General features: G+C 39.7%; 1 protein-coding gene across 2 annotated transcripts in view; it reads right to left on the reverse strand.

Moving 5' to 3' along the window:
• The window catches only part of LOC114662293 (E3 ubiquitin-protein ligase RNF128), an 80396-nt gene that overhangs the window by 40502 nt on the left and 21500 nt on the right, over nt 1–18394 (reverse strand). Inside the window, exon 1 of one of the 2 annotated variants that reach the window (XM_028815682.2) lies at nt 4969–5836. The exons of the other annotated variant lie outside the window; for it this stretch is intronic. Coding sequence (XP_028671515.2) covers nt 4969–5389 — 421 coding nt within the window. The 5' untranslated portion in view covers nt 5390–5836. Of the gene's footprint in view, nt 1–4968; nt 5837–18394 lie in introns of those variants that run through there. 2 annotated transcript variants of the gene reach the window in all.

Below are 18394 nucleotides of genomic sequence, written 5' to 3' on the forward strand. Positions count from 1 at the left end.
GCTATACCCTAGAAAGTGCAAGAATGGTTGAGAACTTAACTAACCTCAAGCAAGAGCTAGTGGACAGCTGTTCCTTGAAATGTATGTTAAACTTTCCTACCTTGGTACATATTAAAATTACAAAAGTTAGACTGATGTGGCAAGAGTTCTGCTTTAAGTTGTTGATTGCTGCTGCAGTTCCTGCACTTACACCAGGGGTTTTGTTAGAATGATCTGCTGGAATGAATTCTCAGAGCTCAGAAAACCGCTTGAGAACACGTAATTTTTCACAGTGCCCAACAAAATGATGTGTACTCTTCTCTTTGAAGAGATTACTGCATACTGGCAGGGCAAGTCTATGAAGTCCCCCATTTGCTCTTGGTACGGACTTGCCTTTAGACTTAAGCTAGGATACTTAATTTTTTTCCACCCCCTACATTAGCTAATTTCAACATGCACAAAGTCTGAGGGACTACCCACATCCTCTTAAGAAGGGCATGCATTTCAGTTTCACTTTGAGATAACAATTACACACTGTAGAAAGTGAGCATGTATTAGCAATTCAAACATGCCATGTCTGAAATGCATTCTTGTAACTTTCTGAAAAATCGATCAGCAACCCACAGATTAAGAACCTTGATCTGCAGAAAAAGAACCCTGAGGAATCATACTACCTGTTGGTTTTCATATTGAACAGCTTAGTAACTTAGGGTCCAGGCGTTGCCTTTAACTAAGCTCCTTCTTGAATGAATAACTTTTTTACATTTAAGCGGTGAATACTTTTCCACAGCAACTTACAAATCACCACTTGCAATTTTGACTTGATAATGGTTTTCTGTCCAACATCAAATTACATTCAAAAACACTTGTACCAATAGACATCTGTACATTCTTACATCTTAGCCTGTCTCTCATCACTTCTTGCTTCATATCTGCCTGCCATACACCAGAGACATGATCCGACTATTGATGTGCACTCTGTTAGAGTGTCCACCTCGGCCTGCTGAACCTTTAGGCAAGAAAGTGACAATCTCACCATATTAGGGGCCCTGTAGTAAATGTATTACTCCATTAATAAATAATAACACTACTTGGAATAACCATGTCTCACACTCCACTTACAAGGATTACAACAATTGTTTTATTGTGGAATGGTTCCAGGGTGACTATTCTCACTTTCAGAAAATGCATGGATAGGTCCCAAATATTATCTTATACTATCCGTCCACTCCTATATTCAAAAATGCTAATATGAATTTAGGTGTGCTCTATACATTTGATACATAACTTTTTACTCCTCCTCTGGTAAAGCATTTTTAATCATGTAGGCTTTTCCCAGTTTTCCCCAGCATTTGAATTGTCATGTATTGCATTGCTTTGACTGTATTCTTGTTTAGGTTATTAAATTGGGGGGGGGGGGGGGGGGGGAGTCATTAGTTTGATGTTACAATTTGAACTTCAGTAGTTTGAGTCACTGTGCCACCCTTAACAACTCCACAGAGGGCATGGAACAATTAGCCTTGCATTTGACAGTTTTACTTATCAGTCACTAGGAGGCCACAGTGACATTCCTTTTTCACATTGGTCAGAAATTTGTGGTAACAAAACTTAGCACAGATATTTGCTAATTATACCCAAACAGGTTAAAATGAAAGTCCCATCAAAGTAAGAGCCATTGAGGAGTGATATTAAAAGGTGTTTACTGTACATGCGCGTTAATAACCTGTTTTTTCCCCCATAGACACCCAGCTTGAAAAATGCCATGTATTACACTTATTTCAGTTAGAGAAACCAGGTTAATACATGTAGACTTTTCTAAAAAAAAAAAAATAAATAAAATAAAAGGGTTATTTAGCCATCTAAATCCTTAACTGGGACTCGGGGAAGGATCTCATAGTCTATGCACATCTCTTGCACAGTTAGCTTCGATCAAACAAAAAAAAAAAAAAAACCTGCAAGTGTCCACAAAGAAACAATTTCCTAAGGCAAATGCTCAGGTAATCACATTATTCTTTCACCTGGTTGAAATAAATCGGTGTCAGTATTTCTGGCTTCTCTAAATTTATGTTGATGAGCTCCATGCTTGTTTTCATATTCATGTCAGTTATTGAGGATGCTTAATCTAATTTATTTGGACATTGGAGTGTTTTGCCAAAGAAGAACTTCATATGTGGACTGGATAATGTAAACCTGGTTTAAAAAAACAGGTTTCTACCTTAATGGAGTTATTTACCTTATTCCGGGTTTGTGTGTGCATGTAAACTCGCTATAAAAGAATCCAAAACTATGCTGACCAAAAAAAAAAAAAAACAGTAGGTTTAAGTGACATGAATCCCAAAGGCCATTTCATCATTTGGCTTTGTCTAAACTTATCCAGTAAAAGATGGGTCATGTAACAAGCACAAGAATCATAAAGAAAAACAAACTTAAATATGCTTAAAACTAGAACAACAACAATTACATGGTTAAGTATATCCAACATCAGTCGAGAGTGGAAACTATGTGCCTAATTTATTATAAGGCAAAAAAAAAAAAAAAATTGTCACCACAGTGGGCAGTTTAATACCAAGTTTGCAAATGTCTACTTCAGAATGAGCAGCCTCCTCCTGGTCATGGTGTTGAAGACCTTAGACAAACAGCATTGCAAAGTACATTTTGATATCCCATTCAAAGGTCATGCTTATATCAAATAGCAGGTATGTAAGTCATAAAGGACTTGTGCAGACAATACACAAGAGATAGCCCAAGGTTTTCCCTATAAAAAAAAAAAAAAAAAAAAAACGTATTTCCTGTATAGCCAAAAAAAGAAATGTTTTGAAATGCAATTCGGGGAGGGACCACCTTCCAGGTAGGTTTGGTGGGCAGTGGGTGTTCAAAAAAAAAAAAAAAACTGGGGTAAATAAAACACACAAGTAATCCTCTTCACGGATCTAGATGTCCAATCTGTCATTGCCACCTCAAAATACAATACAACAGTACAAACTACTTTGTTCTTGCACAGCATTCCTCACCAAGTGCAAGCACAGAGCACTGCGGCTCTCAAGGCAAGATGCAAGAACTGATCATACCATTCACTAAAATACTGAACAATCACAGGAGGATACAAATGCGTTTAAATACATCTAAAACAAAGTAGAATTTAACCTGAATGAAAAACAACAATATCTGTCCAGCAGCTAATTGTAGAACCACTGCCAGATTGTAGAAAAAGAGTCAGACAAGCCAGACATAAATCGGAGTCCTTGAAAATTCAAAATTCAGATAAAAATTATGTTTTTAATACCGCTAGTTGTCAGCAAAAAACTTTTTCCCCAGTGCTTCCAACTATCCAGTATAAAGAAATAAAAAGGACATAAAATGACCAGGGTGCCAAGAGGAGTTAATAATTCACTTAAAGATATCTGCAGTAAACCATTAAAATATTCCATTAGACTTTTGGATTATTGACATGAACTTTGAATGAGTAAAGAATTTGCCATAGGCTGTAACTCAGTGGTATCACTATGGGGGTGCAAACCGCACCGGGTGACACCATCAAAGGGAATGACGCTCAAATACTGTAGCTGTCAATAAAATGTGTGTGCAGTGTATTGCCATGAAAATCACCAAGGGGAACCCACAACCCCCACCCTGATGAAACGATTGAGTGACCATGGGCCGAAATCACCAAGGGGGGACTACTCGAATGAAACAACCGACGTGTCCGCATGCCATTAATAATGAGAGTTAACATGCAGCATTAAACAGATGGGTGTCCATGAGTTGCATGGTTTAAAGTATGATCAATTCTCTGTTCTGAAGCTCTATTCATCAAGTGAGGGTCTTAATCCGGCCTTGGTTACCGCACTGGGTGACACCAACCCTAGTGACGCCACTGCTGTAACGATTCATAAATTTTCCATTAAGACAATTGCCTAGCTGAAGAAGACACTGAATGCATTTAAATAAAGTTGATAAATCCCTAACGAGCAGTGACATTGGTACAATACATCAAATTAACAGGCAAATGCATAAATCAAAAAACACACTGAAAAAAAAAACATTTCAGAATTGTTACTATTGAAGAATAGAGGCAGTTCGGTGGCAGCATTTTATATTGTATCAGAAGGTGACAAATGGAGGAAGTTTAGATCTTGTAGTACTAAATTACAAAAATAAATATAGACTGTCTATCCACCCACCATCAGGTGCAAGTGAAGATGCCCGTCCATTGCAGGGGACACTCAAATCACATCAAGCCAATTCATAGTCCACACTTACCCAAACCTGAATGTTTTAAGGATATGGAGGATCAAAAAAAAAAAAAAAAAACGGAGGAGGACAGTCACAGTTAATACAAGAAATCAACACACTGACAGGAAGCAGGCTGGGATTAACTCATCCACGCTCAGCACAGCACCACCCATATTTCATGTTTTACTGGCAAAAACTAAATGAACCTTCTAGGTTAGTAGCTTCAAAAGTGGAAGCTAGGGAGTGGGAAGACGTTATAGGTCAGATGACCGCTTTCATTCACTACTTCAAGAAGCCAAACTAAACAGAGAGAAGAGAATAATGAACATGCAGAATCATTGGAAAGTGGGCATTCAAAATAGCTTTAAAACCCGTCTGAGTTAGTTTTGCAAGAGCCTGTCCATTAAGATATGCGAACAAGCTAGGTGTAAGCACTAAATATGTTAATGAAAAAAGTTCCTAAAAACCACCTCGACTACAAAGACCCAAATATAAATCGAAACAACTCAAATGTTGAAATACATTAAAAGATGTCAAAGAAAGAACAGTTTAAGAGATTCAAAAAAACAAACTAGATTTAAACCTAACTTGAATTCCAAAGTTGGACTGATTGCTCTGCCCTTAAAAGCGTACTTAACATACAGTGATTAATTAAGAAACCAAACAAACAAAAACCACAAAAGTTAAATGTCAATAAGAACTGTTCGTTTATAACTACCTTATGAAAGAATGGAGACCACATTACGATGGGCTTACCTGGGTGCGACATCTGGATGATCTCATTACCCGCGCTGGCTAAATTATACACCACAACCGCCGAAGCACCCCGCTGTTTGGCCAGGTTGATCTTCTCGCTGAAGGTGCACCCCCCTCCTCGCTGGATCAGAGCCACAAACATAGTCGTCCCTTGAGGAACGTTGTAGACCGAGTCCGGCTCGCACCCAAAGATTGGATCAGGGGTCACTATCCGCCCCCGGGCGCCGCCGATGAACGAATCCTGTCCGTACACTCCGCTCTCTTCCATGTTCCAGACTGAGATGTTTTTGTCCGGCAAGGTAAAGGATACGTTCACGTAAGCGGTCCAAAAGGTATTGGCCATCGCGCCCGATCTGGTGGCAAGCTGTTGCAAGGTGGCCAGCGCGAGACACCAGCGGGAAGCCGACAGCCCCCACAACATACTGATCTGTCTAAAAGAAGAGCACCGTCGACGTGGTTCAACGAGAAATAACCAAGTGACTCGCTCCCCTTAATAGGGGTGCAGTTTAATGGTGAAGCTAGCCAGAGAAGAAGCAGAAACGACAAATCAAAACCAGAAGCTTCGACAAAAACACGCTTTCCGTGTGTTTACTGATCAACAAATATCTTCCGCAAAACACCAAAAAGAAAAACGCTTTTTTCTCCTGCCACTGCCCACTGCTCCTTTCACACTTTCTTGACTTTCACAGGTGTGCGTCTGCCACGTTTGGCGCGTCCCTCTCACCGATTTTTTTCTTTCGTGAACAAACCTACTCGTCTTTTTAAAAGGGGGCCGGCAGAAGCGAATCAGCGCTTTAACTAAGCAGGAGAAACCATCCACGCCCCTCCAATAAAGGAGCTCTCACCTCGACTAGCTGGATTCTCTACCTCAGGCTGCCGGCAAACGGGTGAGGCACAACAAGGGAACGAAAGCCAAAGCGCGTCTTTTAAATCCCACTCGATGAAACGGGGAATCATTTCGTGAAGGCTGCCGATCTCGTGTTCAGAGCGCCATTTGCGATAAGACACAATGCCTGTCCAGAGTTACTAAATACCGTTTTTTTTTAATAATTGCCTTGGGGGGGGGGGATCGGTGCAAAGGAAAGCCGACAGAAGAAGAACAAAAGCAGTACATGGGTGGGTTGACTTATCAATAGAAATGAAAACAACTGAAACAGAAACTGAACAAAAGAAACCTAAAGTCTGTTTGCTTTCTTTCTTTCTCGTTATAGTAGTACACTCAAAAAGGTCGGGATTTCATCCATTCACAAATTTTTGGTTCATCTTTTTAGAGTTAATTCTTCTCAACCAAAAGACTCAAACCTACTTTGTCGATCTTTTTATTAATGTTGTAACAGTCGGTGGAAATTAGATTACTGTATTCAAAGTGTATATGGATGAACATATTCGAATAGTTTCTCAATCATATATGACGAAATTTATTAGCAGGGTTAAGTTTTATAATACAGTAGTATGGTGCAGTGGTTAGCCCTGCTGCCTCACAAACCCAACCTAATAAATTCAAATCCCATGGCGGGTTGGAGTGGAGTTTGCAGGTGCGCTTTGTGTCTGTGTGGGTACTCAGGTTTTCTTCCCACAGGTCCCCAAAGACGTGGTTGTTTGGTTATTTGATGATTCCAAGCTGACCACATCCAGTGCCTTGTCCAGACCCTTTTCCCATCTTGTGCCAAGTGTTGCCAGGGTAGACTCCATACCCGGACACATGATCCAAATTGAATTATGAAAGCTGTTAAATGTTATGAGATGTAAAAAAACAAATACTAGCTTTAAGTTATCATGCTTAATCTATTTGGACATGAAGCAATTAGCATATTTTCACTACAAAAAATAATAAAAAATAAACTTCACTTTTTTCTATGACAAATAAATTATCTGAACTTTAACACGATCAATATGCAAGGCGTATTTCTATTTCTGCCTTTCACATAAAACATCAGCCAGACTCTTCTATATAGCACCTTCATCTTAGGATCAGATTTCACTATTATGGTCAGATACACTAATATGTACAAGTATTCTGTCTTAGTAACATCAATACAACATAAAAGGACAACAGAAAAATAAATAAAAGATAAAATATGAAGAAAAACAAGTGCAAGATGTGCAGATATACATACCTGTAGATACTGAGCAAAACTAAAACCTGGTAACAACTGCACTTAGGAAAAAAACTGTTTAGTTGACATGTTTTAACTTTTACCACTCAAACAGGTGTAGGAATAGGTGGTGCCTGGGGAGAGTCAGATCAGCAGTGGTTGTTCTTACCTTGGACTCATATAGGACTTGATTTGTTGGTAAGTTACAGCCAATGACACTTTCACAGACTCTCATGGTTGGCTGCAGATTGGCCTGAGAAGATGCAGCACCAAACCAGATAGTTACAGATTTGGTCACAATAGGCTTGATGATGGCTGTTTAGAACTGGACCAGTATTGTTTGGAGGACACTGAATTTCCTCAGCTGGCGCAATAAGAATATTCTCTGATGGACGCTCTTGATAATACATGGGATGTTTTCATCCCACTTAAGGTTCTGTGACAGCACGGTGCCCAGTAACTTAAATGACTCTGCTGTCCCAATGGCTGTTCCATTTAGAGCAAGTGATAGGTGAACAGGTGGCTGTTTCCTTCATTTAAAGGATAAGACACACTAGTCAAAGCATTACATTGAATGTGCCCATTATACAGCAAATCACATGCTATGGCAGCAGATAAAGACTATTTCATTTTATAATGCATCTTATGATTACTAGGAACCAACAGGAAATCCCATCAAGAATACTAGAACATGATAAACACTAGAAATTGTAGCTAGGAAAAGACACACCTGCAGTTACAACAATTATTGGGTACTGCCCATTAGACTTGCATTCCTTGTCTAGGGTTTGCTCATGTTTTGTGCTGGATGCTAGTCTGAATTTGGATTAAGCTTATTGAGAATGAATGAGTAAATGGTTGGACAAAAAAAAAAAAAAAAAAAAAAAAGGTCTGGTAAAGCGTTGCATGAAACATTAGCACTATAAATCATACCATGACTGTTCATTATAGGAAATGACTCACCCACCATCAGACCATTTTGCTTTATATTATCCTCCTACTTAATAAAAAATAATGCCAAACTTTTTCCACAGGTATGACTTGCAGTTATAAAAATGAATGTTGCTTCCTTTTTAAACATCATCAGCGCTATTATCCTTCTTGCTCCCTCTGCCTCCTACTCATCTGAATAACAAAAGCTAATACTCACTATTCCTTTAAATGGCTAAATGAGCAAAACTAAAGAGCTCTTGTTTTTTGAGAGCGTGTGTGTGAGGGGTTGTGAGGATGGGGTGTTTGAGAGCTTTCCCCCTCTTATGATATCTTTGATCATATGCCCTCTGCCTATTGTGCAACTCGCTAGGCTCTCCGCTGGCTCCCTACTGAACTAGAACTTAAACTTTTTGCCAGGCAACAGAATTGCTGGAAATTTTTCTTGGTGTTATATCTATATGCATAACAAGGTAAATGCAATTAAACAACACCATATACAATACATGACATCATCATAACATTATATACAGTAGTAGTGAAAAATATATATTGTACAAAATACAAATATGTAAAACATAGTAATGTAGAATTGCACTCCATCCCAGTAATATATTAAATAAGTACTTATAAAATATGCCTAGAATAAACATGATTTAGATTGGATAGAGGAGTTTAGAGATCAGGAAAAGACAGGGAGACTGTGTGTAACCAGAATGACTACAGTAGACTGTTGCTGTGTCCAGTAGTTCTTGACCTTAGTGGCCTGTAATATTTCGTCGAATGTAATAACTGAAAGAGATGGTTGCCCAGGTGAGTGCCATCTTTGATTATATATTACCAGCATGTTACCTGACTGTGATGGATACAGGACCTCAGTGGCGTCCAGTTTCAGGCCTACATTCTTTTCTGCTCTCCGAATAACACCCTGTAGTTTATGTTTCAAGCTAGCAAATGCATTGCCATAGCAGAATGTTATGGATAAAGTAAAGATTCTATTACAGGCTTACAAATGAAAATTATTTAGCTCTTCCTGATGGTCTAGAGTTCTTAACCTTTTGATGACTCCAGACCCCCAATGGATTGTCCAATATGGTCCTATACCCCATTTACTTGACTGTCGAAATAATCACCACCATTCCTTATATTAGTTGCCAGTATGATTTCCAAATATGTCAACAGCTTGAATTTGCTGTACTTTAGATATGGATAGCTAGGAAGAGAACATGAAATAAAATCATAAGCATTGATAACTTTATCATATTTACTTACAAAAAGCAAAATTAAAAAATGAAAAATGACAAATATACAAACAGCTACAACTATTTTACAATACAACTTTGATTCACCTGTTTCAGGTTATAAACCAATACACGCTTGTTCAGTAAATATACATTTATTAAATTTAAATATTAATATTAAAACATATTAAATTTAAAATTAAAGTTGTAGTAAATACACACGTGTAAAATTAAATACAAGCATTTGCAGGAAATGTCAAATGTTCTCGAAGATTCTATCACGTTCCATTCACGTACTACCCAAGTATAAATTAATACATTAAATAAAATAAATACCAGTACCCAGAGATCGAGTCCCATACCCCCAGCATTTGGTTCCCATACCCCCAAGGGGTATAGATACCCCCGGTTAAGAACCCCTGGTCTAGAGGATCCTCCACAAAAAAATGAAGAATAATCTCTTAAAATATATATAAAGCTTCATAGTTGCCTGCAGTATGTTTATCTGGAGGTGGCCCGAGGAGTGGCTCGGTGATGGTGCACACAGCCTCTGGTCTGCAACAATCAAGAGCTGCTGATTGGCACAATCCTAGCAATTGTTTAATTGATAAATCAGGCCATACAAACATTGGGTGATACCTTTATGGGGTTGCAGAAGCTTCATCCAGCTTATCACACATACTACTATTCTTTTAATGTTTACCTATGTAGGCTCTGCACTTACATTCTCTTTTACAATCTGCATCATCTTATAAAAAATGCTTTAATCCCATACTTTGCAAGTTTCTTTACTATCCTGTTTCATATGTTAATTCTTGCTCTAATCACCTCCTTTGGGGGACCTTCACTAAGTTGCAACATTATTTTTGAAATGTGTTCTAGCAATCCAATATGCTCAGTTTTTAGATTGTTCAAAGTCTGTATCAGATGCCCACAGGTGTTTTGTCATTGGGCTTTCACTTTACCTGTTGTGTCAGTTGTGCTCATCTAATGCTTGAAAAACATTTCTATGCGCATTATGTTCAGATTCTCTCTTGTAAAGTAGTTTTAGAACGTCTGCCTTCCCCTGCCAACTGGTCAAGCTTTTTCTTTAGGCCAAATCTAAATATGGCTTTGGGCAGTGAGGGCATGGCAGTTGCATGGGGGTGGGGGTAGGTGGGTCCCACAGTGACTGCATGTTTGTTGTTTCATAAGCCTTTTGTTGGTCTTCTTCAGATAGGAAAAGGTTAATAAATGTATCATTCCTTCAACTCTATAAACCTTAATTAGGACTACGAGTGTTGCCCTTTTATGTAGCTTATTCTGTGTTCTTGAAACACCTGGTGGCATTTTTTTAAATTGCATTTTATTTAATTTCACATAAGGGGGCTAATATATTTTTTTGCACTAGGATGCATCAGGTTCTGGTTACACCACAGATTGGCTCCAAAGCGAATAACCTGAAAATAGTCATATTCTTGGCTAATTAAATTCTGTAGCTGAATCCACCTTGAATGCTCTGCCTCTCAGTATAATACGGCATTACCTAAAGTCAAAGCAAAACATTAAATGATTACACTATTAATGAGAACATTATCTAGGGATACGCTCGATATTTATGTCCAGGTAATTATCTAGGGATACGCTCGATATTTATGTCCAGGTAATTTTCACAAATCATCTAATTCAGCACGATATTTAAATCCAATGTAAAATGCTGCCACACATTTCACTAGCCTTACCGCACACACGCTCTGACTACTTTCAATTTCATCTGTTTTTCGAACCCAAGCCTCCATCCTCATTTCCTGTCCCCTTGTAATCCGATTTCGAGTCTCACGTTCGTATTGCCTTTTCCCGACCGTATTTGTTATGTCTGCTTAGGGGTGTATTAATTTCGTCGTTATGATAAAGAATCCAAAATAATGCGCACCCCAAATATGGTTAATTTATATTTCTCATAAAATTTATAAGAAAGAACTAGCACGTCACGTTGTTGCACAAACTCCTAAGACAGGCACCTATTCAAATTCCTCAAAGCACAGGAATTCTAGTCAGGGGTGGTAATGCCAAATTACCAAATATTTGCGTTTTAAAGAACTGTGGCTACTGTAAGCGTAAGTAGAGACGACAGGTTATAAAAGAGTTTAGTTATATTAAAATGATTGCAATTTCATCTATAAATGTAATACGAATGGCCGTCTGCTCCATTTTTTTTAATTTTAACTGACAACAGGAGTACACCAAGGAAAATGCGACGTGAGTCTTCCATCACAAGGCAATGCACGCCTCCTGCTGGCAAACCCTTGAAGTAGCTTCGCCGTTTTTTTGGGGTATGCTAACGCGCCTTGGTAACGTGCTCGGCGTCTCCCGGATCGCGTGTCAGTGTCACAGCAGCATTCATTCAGGTGTCAGATGTCCTACCACGTATCAATTGTACACAGTATGACCCTTTTAAATTCAATGTCGCATGGAACATTCAGAGCGGTAAAAAGAAACTTAAACATGAAACACAGAAACCAATCCTAGGATAGCTGGTAGAAACGTAGGCGGTGGAAAAGTGCCGGCGAGTTGTGAGACTTGAATTGGCAGTCAGGGGATTCATTTGGAGACTTGATGAGAAATGTGCATTGTGATGATCTGCCACTTGACACTTAAATCTTTACTTCTGACCAGTGCAATACCTTTCTGAAACACTGTCCAGTTGATCTTACTGTTTGTATCGTTTACCTTCTACATGAAATAATTCTCCGCCATATTAGGAATATTCTTGTGAATCACTTAATGATCAGGCACTGTATAAAATAAGCCTGGAATTAGTTAAGGTAGTAGCAACGTGGTGTGCAGTGGTTAGTGTTTGTGTCTCATGAACCCAGCTCCTCACACCTTCTTGTTGTCTAAGAGGTGACCTGGTGGCTTAGAGACTTTCACTGATCTAGTGTCTTGGGTTTGAATCCAGTACCGAGTTGAGTTGTTGTATACACAGAGTTGCACATTCTCCTCATTTAGTCTCTGAGATTATGACAGACAAAGTGTGCTACATCAAAGCTTATGTCTTTAATTAGCCATTGCTGCAAAGATGACAAGTACCATCATGAACCAAGGTTTGAAAAGTCAACTACAGAACCCTATTGCAAATACCTACAAAAGCAGGAATTTCAAAAATGACATATGAAATTCTGTATAATAACACAGACAAATGCTTGCTTCTTAAAACTGTACTTTTTTGGATTTCTTTGCAGCAAAGTCCTTGATCAGATCACTAACATCCAGTTTCTGATCCAGGTCACTCTTGATTGACATGAGAGTCAAATGATTCAGTCTTTCTTGTCCCACTGTGGATCTGAGCCTATTCTTCACAAGTCTGAACTTGGAGAATGATCGCTCACCACTTGCATTTGTAACAGGCAGTGTCAGGTAAAGCCTGGAAGCAATGGCTATGTTTGGGAAGATGCTCTGCATGTCTTCTCTAAAATATCTGGAAAAGCTCTCAAGTGGATGATATGCCTTTAGTACTTTTGAATTGTCCATACTGGACAATCTGCTAACAATTGTGCCACTGTGCCTCAAACACTGCAAGACACAGATGAAACAATAACCACAAAAATTACAACAAATAGCCACAAACTGGCAATAAGTGAACACATATACACACACACACACACACAATTACAAACAACTATGAAAATAAAAATCACAATAGCACAGCACAATATTCCAAATCTTTTATCTTATCTCCCTACATCTCCCAAGCTCCTATTACTATTAACAGTCTGTGAAGCAAGAGATCAGTGCTATTGTTATAATTAGAAGTCTTTGTTAATTTTTTTGTGGCTTTTTCCTGACTGATTTTTAATCAGTATGTATTCAATTAGGGATTTTTTGAACTTCAATGAATTTAAAAATAACATTGTTTTCATTTTATGGTGAAATGAAAAAGCAGAATATATTTACCGTCTTGAAGCGGTGCCATATTTGTTTATTGCTTTGGATTGATTATGTCAGCCATTGCTATGAACCATCCAGGAATACACAATGCATGTCATGCTAGTCTAACAGAGTATCATGTGGTGCTGGGACAGTAACTGTTTGTATAAGTTGGCCACATGGCAAATTTTCAGGAAAAAAAAAATCAGTAAACAAGGCCACCGGCAAACCCAGCAAATTTGCTGCAAAAAATGCTTTTCTTGGGGTCCTTGGTTACTGCTTTTGAAAGCCTTTGCTAAAATCCAGACATGCATGTCTGTGGACTTTGTTTTCAAAGTACGCCATTTTTTCTCCCATATTCCCAAAGACATTCAGGTTGGTTAATGTGTGAATTTGAATAGGCCTCTGTATGTGGGACTGTGGGTGTCTATATGGAATTATGTCTTGCCTTGTGTCACCTCATCCTTGAACTAGACTAAGCAGGTTTGAGAGTGAATGTACTGCATATATGGTTGGGGGACATTGTGTAGTGACCCAAGGATTGATTCCACCTCTTGTTTGCATACCACAATTTACACTTGTTGGTAGGCCACAAAGTTAAGCTATTTAAAACAGCAGTAAGACCCGCAATGATGTATACAGTTGAGACATAGACAGTAAAGGAAGTGCAGAAGAAGAAGTTGGTGATGGCGGAAATTAGAAAGTGGAGTTATAAAAAGGGACGGAATAAGAACTGAGACAACTGGAGGTACTAAAACAGTAGAAGAGAAACCTAAAAAAGTGCAGAAAAGTATGTTAAAGTGGCACAGACATGTGATGAGGACAGACAATGAATATGGTGGCAAAAGAGTTATGATAATGGAAGAACAGGAAAAGAGAAAGCAGAGGAGGCTGAAGCAGAGGTGTATGGATAGAATAAATGAAGACTTGAAGGAAAAGGGTCTGACTGGGGAGGAGGTGCAGGACCATACTTTATGGAGAAAGATGATCAGGCACATTGAACCTACATGGAAGTGGGAGAAATTAAGAGAAAGAAGAAGAAGGTAGGTTATAATAAATTAACCATTTGTAAGAGTATAGTAAGGGTCTGGGGAACCATCTAGAGCAACTCTAAAACTAAGCTTGATTGTGTTCGGTGCATCCTTTTAAGTCTGGGAGTCTATGATGCTGTAATGGAATGAGAAAGGCTCAGAATATGGATGGAAGAAGGATGACAACACTAAAGGAAACTGCCCAACAGCAATTCAAGGATGCCTGACAGCTATTATCATAAATCTGGTTTGTTGTGTGGTGGGTGTGGCAACGCACTATCAGAGCATGCTCCCAACCTCTCTCTCTCTCTCTCTCTCTCTCTCTCTCTCTCTCTCTCTCTCTCTCTCTCTCGCTCTAAGGCAAGGCATGTGCTGGACTTTACCTTACCATCATACTCCATCTAGGCCCCCAAGCGCCAGACTTTTCATCTCATATCAAGTCACAGTCCAGTGTTCATTCCTGGTTGTAACTGAACCTCTCTCATCAAGTCTGACATCCTGTATTCCCCTTCAGTACTCATCCTGGAAATTCAGAATTAAGCTGTAATGTGAAACCTTACAATGCTGTGTACTTTTGTTCTAATACATCTCACTTCCTTTGCTGGCTCATTTATTATTTTGCGCATGTTTTGTATCTAAACTGCACACAGCTTACATTGATCAGGTTCAGATGTAAAAGACAATGAAAGAAGATTCCTCTGTGAGGCTTGTTACCTGCACTCATGTTGGATTATTTGAATTTAACACTCCAATTCCAAAACTATTCAGATGTAGATCCTTTAACAGGCTCGTCAAGGAGACAGAATACAATTAATTGAACTAATATTATTGAATGCAAATATTTTTTGAAAACAATTAAAGGACAAACTCTGAAGGCATTTACAATGGGAGTAAAATGACAGTATTTTTAAAGAACAAGCTCAATGACAAATTAATATTAGCCTCTGTTAACACTGTCTACAACAGAAAACCATAAGCTATGTTGCCTCCGCATAGACCATGTTAATACTGAGGTATAAGAGATATGGAAAAATAACCCAGCCATGGGGGATGCACAAACCAGTGTGTTTTTTTCATGCTAGTCCAAATCCCAGAAAAATATTGAGGAAGGAAGGAAGGAAGGGCATCTGGTGTAAATTTTTCCAGATCAACATGATTTCCATACCAGATCAGTCAAGCCCCGGGTTAACAACGGCTGCCACTAGTACTGTTAGCCAACAGAGTATTGGGGGAAATTGGGCTACTGTTGGCAGAAGGAGAAGAAGAGGGGGATTGTGTGTCTGGAAGCAGGATCAAAGGAGGATGGTTAGGAGAGTGGAAGTAAGGGTAGGAGCATTGGCAGTGTGACTGGTAAATGGGGAGAGATAGCCGATATGATGAAGAGAAGGAAGGCTGATATATTGTGTGTGCAGGAGACCAGATCAAAGGGGAGTAAGGCCAGGTGTACTGGAGGCGGGTTCAAATTGTTCTATCATGGTGTGATTGGAAGGAGAAATGGGGGTAGGGGTTATTCTGAAGGAACACCATGTCCAGAGTGTCTTGGAGGTAAAAAGAGTGTCAGACAGAGTATTGATTATGAAGCTGGAAATTGAAGATGTGATGCTGAATGTTATTACTGTATCTGCCCTGCAAGTTAGGTGTGCAATGGATGAGAAAGAAGATTTCTGGAGTGATCTGGATGACATGGTGGACAGTGTACCCAAGGGAGAGAGAGTGGTGACTGGAGGGGATTTTAATGGACATGTTGAAAGGAACAGAGGGGATGAAGAGGTCAGATGGTAGTAGATTTGTGAAAAAGATGGACATAGCTGTGGTGAATATGTATTTTAATAAAAGGGAGGAACACAGGGTGACATACAAAAGTGGAGGAAGATGCACACAGGTAGATTATATCCTATGCAGGACGGTCAGTCTGAAGGAGATCAGAGACTTGAAAGCACTGGCAGGGGAAAGCATGGTTAGGCACCATAGGATGGTGGTTTGTAGGATGACGTTGGAGATCAAGAAGAGCAGGAGAGTGAGGGCAAAGCAAAGGATCAAATGGTGGAAGCTGAAAAAGGAAGACAGTAAGGTGGAGTTCAGAGAGGAGGTAACACAGGCACTAGGTGGCAGTGAAGAGTTATTAGATAGCTGGGCAACTAGAGCAGAAGTGGAAAGGGAAATAGCTAGAATGGTGCTTGGTGTGATATCTGGACAGAGGAAGGAGGACAAAGAAACCTGGTGGTGGAATGGGATAGTATAAGAGAGTACAGTATATAAAGGAAGAGGGTGGCGAAGAAGAAGTGGGATAGTCAGAGAGATGAAGAAAGTAAACAGGAGTACAAGGAGATAAGGCATAAGGTGAAGACAGAGGTAGCAATGGCAAAAGATAAGGTGTATGATGAGTTGTTTGAGAGGTTAGGCACTAAGGTGGGAGAAAAGGACCTGTACCGATTGGCTAGACAGAGGGACCAAGCTGGAAAAGATGAGTAGCAGGTTGGGGTGATAAAGGGTAATAATGGAGATATACTCCCAACTGAAGAGAGTGTGTTGAGCAGATGGAAAGAGTACTTTGAGAGAATGATGAATGGAGAGAGAGTGACAGAGAGAGAAGGCTGGATGATGTGGAAAAAGTGAATCAGGAAGTGCAATGGATTAACAAGGAGGAAGTAAGGACAGCTATGAAGAGGATGAAGAATTGGAAGGCTGTTGGTCCATGGTGACATACCTGTGGAAGCATGGAGGTATTCAGGAGAGATAGCATTGGAGTTTTTAACCAGATTGTTTAATGCAATCTTGGAAAGTCAGAGGATTCCTGAGGACTGGAGAAGAAGTGTAGTGGTACCAATTTTTAAGACTAAGGGAGATGTGCAGAACTGTAGTAACTATAGAGGCATAAAACTGATCAGCCACAGCATGAAGTCATGGGAAAGAGTGGTGGAAACTAGGTTAAGAAAGGGGGGATGATTAGTGTGCAGCAGTATGGTTTCATGTTGGGAAAGAGGGTGTTGATGGAGAAGTATAGAGAAGGTCAAAAGGAGTTGCATTGTGTCTTTGTGGACCTAGAGAAAGCATATGACAGGATGCCTAAAGAGGAGTTGTGGTATTGTATGAGGAAGTCGGGAGAGGCAGAAAAGTATGTAAGAGTGGTATAGGATATGTACAAGGAAAGTGTGACAGTGTTGAGGTCTGCAGTAGGAGTGACAGATGCGTTTAAGGTCGAGGTGTGATTACATCAGGGATTGGCCGAGTCCTTTCTTGTTTGCAATGGTGATGGACAAGTTGACAGAGAAACTTAGACAGGAGTCCCCAAGGTCTATGATATTTGCAGATGACATTGTCATCTGTAACAAGAGGAGACTCTGGAGAGGTGGAGATATACTTAGAGAGCAGAGGAATGAAGGTCAGCAGGACCAAGACAGAATACAGGTGTGTGAATGAGAGGGAGGTTAGAGGAATTGTAAGGATGCGGAGTGTATAGTTAGTGAAGATGGATGAGTTTGGGACTCATGACTTGGGATCAACAATACAGAGTAACAGGGAGTGTGGAAGAGAGGTGAAGAAGATAGTGCAGGCCTGGTGGAGAAGAGTGTCAGGAGTGATTTCTGACAGATGGGTACCAGCAAGAGTGAAAGAGAAGGTCTAGAAAACAGTCGTAAGACTAGTTATGTTATATGGGTTGGAGACGGTGGCACTGCCAAAAAGATGGAAGACAGAACAAGAGTTGGCAGAGTTAAAGATGCTAATATTTGCATTGGGTGTGAAGAGGATGGACAGGATTAGGAATAAGTACATTAGAGATTCAAATCAGGTTGGACAGTTTGGAGATAAAGCCAGAAGGACAAAATTGCATTGGTTTGAACATGTGCAGAGGAGAGATGCTGTGTATACTGGGAGAAGGATGCTAAGGATGGAGATGCTAGGCAAGAGGAAAAGAGTAAGGCCTAAGAGGAGGTTTATTGATGTGGTGTGAAAGGACGCGCAGGTGGGGGGTATGACAGAGCAAGATGCAGAGGACAGGAAGATATGGAAACAGATGATCCACTCTGGCAACCCCTAATAAGAGCAGCCAAAAAGAAAAAGAAGAAGAGATATGGAAAAATGTCAGATAAAACATCTGCCAGGAACAAACACATAATCTAGTGCAAAAATGTTCAAAAGAATCCTCAGGAGTTGGATTAGATGACCCTCTGGTAACAGCCAAAGGCAAGCTGGTGATACTCATGAAATCTAGCACTTTCAG

This window comes from Erpetoichthys calabaricus, chromosome 12 (assembly GCF_900747795.2).
Source record: "Erpetoichthys calabaricus chromosome 12, fErpCal1.3, whole genome shotgun sequence".
NCBI classification, from domain to species: domain Eukaryota; kingdom Metazoa; phylum Chordata; class Cladistia; order Polypteriformes; family Polypteridae; genus Erpetoichthys; species Erpetoichthys calabaricus.